We start from the raw sequence: 5,264 nt of genomic DNA, 5'->3' as shown, positions 1-5,264 counted from the left end.
CTTTCTCACACATCCTGCCTCACAGTCTCTCTCTCACACACAAAACCTGTCAGTCTCTCTCACACACACTGTACCTCACTCTCATACGCACAGTCCCTCTCTGTCTCTCCCACACTCTCACTATAAATCTCTCACGCACTCCCTGCTTGTTTTCCTCTCTCACACACTTCTTACCTGTCTCTCTCACACATTCCCTGTCTGTCTCTGTCTCTCAGACACACTCCCTGCCTTTCTCTCTCTCTCACACACAGACATGCTCTCTGTCTGTCTCCCTCACCTAGTCTCCCTGTCTGTCTCTCTCACACTACTCCCTGTCTGTCTCCCTCTCTCTCACACACACACCCTGTCTTTCTCCTTCAAACTCACTTCCTGTCTCTTTATTTCTCACGCACTCCCTGACTGTCTCACTCTCCTACACTCCCTGTCTATCTCTCTGACATACACACCTTGTCTTTCTCCCTCACACTCCATCTCTGTCTGTCTCTCTCACACACATTCCCGAACGATCTCTCTCCCAAACTCTCTGTCTGTCTCTTTCGCACACGCTCCTTGTCTGTCTCTCTCTCACCCACTCCCTGCTTGATTCTCTCTCACACACACCCTGCATTTCTCTCTCGCACCGACAACGGGTCTGTCTCTATCTCACGCACACATCTCAACATTGAATGAATTTAAAAATTGGAGTAAAGGGATATTTCAGCACATTCTTCAACTGCACTCTGAACTGAGTCTGGGTCACGGCATAAATTGCAGTGTTTGTGCAGCAGCTCAGCAGCTGTAGCATAAAACCCAATTCCCGCAGAAACTCGGGTAGAAATACAGAGTGATAGCCCAAATACCACATCCGGCTCCATATCGAAAACACCATTAACACTGCCCATAACAGAATGAAATTTGCCGAGATAATTAACAGCAAAATGATGGATTTTCTTCGGCTATCCATCTCCGGGTCTTTGCATCTGTCCCCACTGCTATGATCCCGGAGTCTCCTGCGACATCTGCTGCTCACTAAAATGTGTCTGACGGTGAGAGCATTGAGCAGTACAATCACCATAAATGGGACAAACGGTGTTAGAATGTAATGGAGGAACTCGATTGCTCCCCAGACAGGAGAATTTCGAGCATCCTCTGCTGCATCACAAAACCATGGGATGTTCCACAGCAAATACCGACCTGTGAACATAAAATACCAGAAGATGTTCTTTAAACAGCTCAGCACAATCACTGTTCCCAGAACCACAGCCGCCGTTTTCTCACTGCAATATTTACTTTTCAGCTTCTGGCAACAAATGGCCACAAATCGATCAAAGGTGAAAGTGACGGTGAACCAGACAGAACAGTCTGTGGCTGTGTAAAGCAGGATAGCGTGGACATTACACACGGGGATGGACAACAGGAAATGAAACTGTTCCGGATAAAGAATGGGAATGTGTCTCAATATCAGGTCCAGGATAATGACCAGGAGATCCGCCACTGCCATGGCTACCAGGTAGCGAGTGACACATTTGGAGAGCCCGCATTTTCCCCGAGATAAGATCCCAATCGTCAGCAAGTTAACTGTGAGGAAGGGGAATAAATAGAGAAATTATACATCAGTCTAGGAGCATAGTTGCCAGTTTGATTGAGGACTTATTGAGATTTACAAATATGTTCCTGTATCCAGTGATGTACTGAAATGATGGAAGCTGAAAGATCAAGGGAAGTGTTGTAATAGAAGGCTGGAGAGATTAAATGAAAAGAGGATGATACTGACATGTTAAAATCAATGTTAATCATAATCATCCCCCTCCCTCCTTTCCTTGTCTGGTTTAAAATCTGATCCATTGCTAAACTCTCCCAGTTCTGATGACGGGTCATTGACCTGAAACATTAAGTCTGCTTCTCTCTCCACAGGTGCTGCCAGACCTGATGAATGTTTCCAGCATTTTCTGTTTTTTATTTCAGATTTACAACGTCTGCTGCACGTCGCTCTTGAGCAGGAAATTAAATGTTGGACTGACTGAGAGATTCCCCCACCTGTGATAGGCAGCACGGAATTCAATTATTTCAAAGGAATAATTGGGAATGAGTCCACTGAAAAAGCAATGAAACAAATAATCTCAATCGTCACTAAGATAAAAGTAAACAAGGGAAATTATCAGGATATTTTACTCCAGGTTGGGAGTGAAAACAGCAGTTTCAAGGAGTTTAGGATGACAATTGCACATTTGTTGTTGCATTCAGTATGCATCGAATTATTTTCCCAGTGACAGGAATTTCTGCTGGAGACAGGGAGCTGAATTTAGTGGAGCCAGTGGGGTTCCTGACGGCGGGCCTGTCATAGAAATTCAGAGCCTACACACCGTGTGGCTCTTCAGCAATTAACTGCCTGGTGCCGTGGTCCACATCCCTTAAAGGATGGGAATCCCATCTGCCAAAGCTGCTGAACAATCATGGCCAGCTGCTCACTAGTATCGGCAACGCCACTGAGAGCAGTGGAACTGCCAGTATTACATCCTAGACCCATAGTGCCCCAGACCAATAGGTAAGTCTGGCGATGACACCACGCACAGTCAGCTGATCGGTGCCAGTTCCGGTACTACAACGGGTCTGGGACCAGGTCCATTGTTAGAGTCCCAGACCAGAAGTAAATCAAGTGTTGCAGCAGGGGATAGTCAGGTAGCAGGGACTACTGTTGGTACTATACCACACCTGGGATATTAGCAGCCTTGGAGTCCCAGACCCCAGGTGAGTTGGCTGGGATTGCCAGTGCCAGTATGGTAACCCCTGGAAAGTGGGTGATGGTGCTCGCTTAGTGCGGGGGTATTTCAGTGAGAATCACCTTTGCTGCCAAGGGTCCATCCATGGGCCACAGGTTACCGAAAGGGGAGGCTACAGTTCACAATGTCACAATTTGCAGAAGTCATGAAGCGTGGAAGTATAGTGATGAGCGAGCAAGATAGTAATAGAATTCATGAGTGCATAGACAGGGTGATGGACTGGACAGCAACAATAACCACAACTTGTATTTCTATAGCACCTTTAATGTTGTAAAATGTCCCAAGATGTTTCATAGGCGCATTATGTAACAAAATAAGATACCAAGCTCCATAAGGAGATTGTAGGTAAGATGACAAAAAGCTGGATCAAAGAAATATGCATCAAGGAGTGTTTTAAAGACATAAAGTGAGCAGGGGAGGCGCGGAGATGGCATTCTGGAGCTTAGGGTCCATACAACTGAAGGTGCTACCACCAATGGTGACGATATTAAAATCAGGAATGCACAAGAGGCCAATATAAGATGAACATAGATATGTTAGTGTGTGGTGGGACAGGAGGCGATCACAGCGATATGGGGCTGGATATGTGTAGCAGGCGTGGCTCCTAGCGCCGGGCCAGAAAGGCGGGGTTAACAACACCTCGACCTCTTCGTGCCACCCACCCCCACCTCGCCCCAAAGCGACCCTGCGTTGTTTTTTGTCTAAATGTCTTATGCTAGGATCCAAGTCCCTTTAAAAATGAGGATCCTACCTCCAACAGCTGCTGGCCATTCAGAGAACTGGCAGCTCAGCAGTATCGGCACAAGCACCAGGAGAGGTGGTCACTTTCAGTACTGCAGAGGTCTTGGACACAAGTTCAGTGCTGGAACGTGGACCCAAGGTGAGTGAGGTGGGTTCACCGTGGCCAGTCTGGAAGTCTCTGGTGTGGGGGATTGAAGGGGTGGCCATAAAGCCCAGGGGTAGGGGTGTCCTGGGATGTTCTTCTGTGGTCCATAGATTACCCATAGAGGAGGGAGATTCCACCAAGCCAGTAGGAAGGGTCCCGCGTTTTGCAAGGTGCACTCCCCACTTCACAGAGGTACGCACAAACACCCCTCCACCCCCCCCCCCACATGGCTCGTGAGGTCCCAGAGGTAGCAGGAATTGCCCCTTAGGTGACCACGGAAGGCCCGCAATTGGCCTTTGGGTGGGAAAGTCACCGTCAGCCTATCCCTCTCCCCGGCAAGATCACCTGGCGATGGGGTGACGACAGGTTCTCTGCCCCTACCACCCATCGCGATTCTCTAGTCGACCGCCTCCGACCTCAACTCAACGGGGCCCAAACAATCCAGCCCAGAGAGTGATGAGACAATATCCATTGACAGGCCTGTCAGGCTGTCTGTTGTCACCATCAAGGAATATGGAGGATTCCAATTCCAATGTCGCAGAGGATATGGCTCATGAAGTCTATTCTTTCTGCTGTGGAATTGGTCACTAACTCGAACCCAGCCATGATACAGCGTCTGGTAACCATTGTCTCAGTTTCCACTGCAGCACAGGCGGCAGACACCCAACGTTTCAGTGCTGCAGTGGAAGCTCAGACTGAGGTCATGAGAACCATGCTTGCTGCCATGCAGGATCAGACTGCTGCCATCATGGCTGTGGATCTCAGTGCTCAAAGGTTTTTGCAGGCTCTCACAGCAGTCGAGCAATCTGTTATCCAGTAGATTACTAGGATTGCTGATGTGTTGCCCCATGTTACTGGCAGTGGCTTCGTGGAGCTTAAACCTGCTGTCCTCTCTGAGGATGTCAGTATTTGTTCTCCCTTCACCGCAACTCCATCATTGTCCTTGCTGCTTCCCATCAGCCAGCCCAGGCTTCTGCTTCACATGCCGAGGTGTTGCAGTCTGAATTCGAGCCCTCAAGGCCCACAGCTGCTCGAGAGCGTCCTGCAAGTCCATCTGCAGTCTACCCCAGTGAAAGTCGTCAGTCTTCCACCAGCCATGCTGCAGCCACTGGGGAAGCACTGTGTATCAGCACTAGGCAAGTCGCGGGAACCCGCAAAATAGGCACCAAGCGAATACACAAGAGTCAATAGATCAGTTTTGTTTGTATAATTGAAAATGTTGTTTGATAACTATGTAAATGTAAAGGGTTTTGCTGGTGGTTTATTATTGCACTATTATGACCAAGGCGACGCTGTGATGGTGCATCTCAGATGGGTGTAATGGTGGTGAATGGGGGAGCCATGGTGAGAAAGGACATAAGGAGGTTGCAGACTGATAGAGATAGGTTGAGTGAGTGGGCAGCAATCTGGAAGATGGATTATAATGTGGGAAAATGCGAAGTTGTTCACTTTGGCAGGAAGAATAAAAAAACAGAGTATTTCTCAAAGGGGGAGTGTTGGAGAATTCCGAGGTGTAGAGGGATCTAGGTGTTCTACTGCACGAGTCACAAAAGGTTGGTATGCAGTTTTAGCAGTTAATAAGAAGGCAAATAGAATGAGACGCTTTATTACAAGAGGAA

The 5,264-nt window shown here is 48.1% G+C and overlaps 1 protein-coding gene across 1 annotated transcript; it reads right to left on the bottom strand.

Annotated features, from left to right (window-relative positions):
- Positions 1-655: 655 nt before the first annotated feature.
- Positions 656-4,033, bottom strand: LOC137360162 (probable G-protein coupled receptor 139). The gene is made up of 2 exons (XM_068025712.1): positions 3,907-4,033; positions 656-1,557 (listed from the first exon to the last, which is right to left on the bottom strand). The coding sequence occupies exons 1-2, from the start codon at positions 4,031-4,033 to the stop codon at positions 656-658; spliced, it is 1,029 nt and encodes a 342-aa protein (XP_067881813.1).
- Between the last annotated feature and the right edge of the window lie 1,231 nt (positions 4,034-5,264).

The sequence above is a fragment of the Heterodontus francisci genome, unplaced genomic scaffold (genome assembly GCF_036365525.1).
Source record: "Heterodontus francisci isolate sHetFra1 unplaced genomic scaffold, sHetFra1.hap1 HAP1_SCAFFOLD_216, whole genome shotgun sequence".
NCBI lineage: Eukaryota > Metazoa > Chordata > Chondrichthyes > Heterodontiformes > Heterodontidae > Heterodontus > Heterodontus francisci.
The sequence above is the reverse complement of the archived record's forward strand: the minus strand, read 5'-3'. Positions and strand labels throughout refer to the sequence as shown.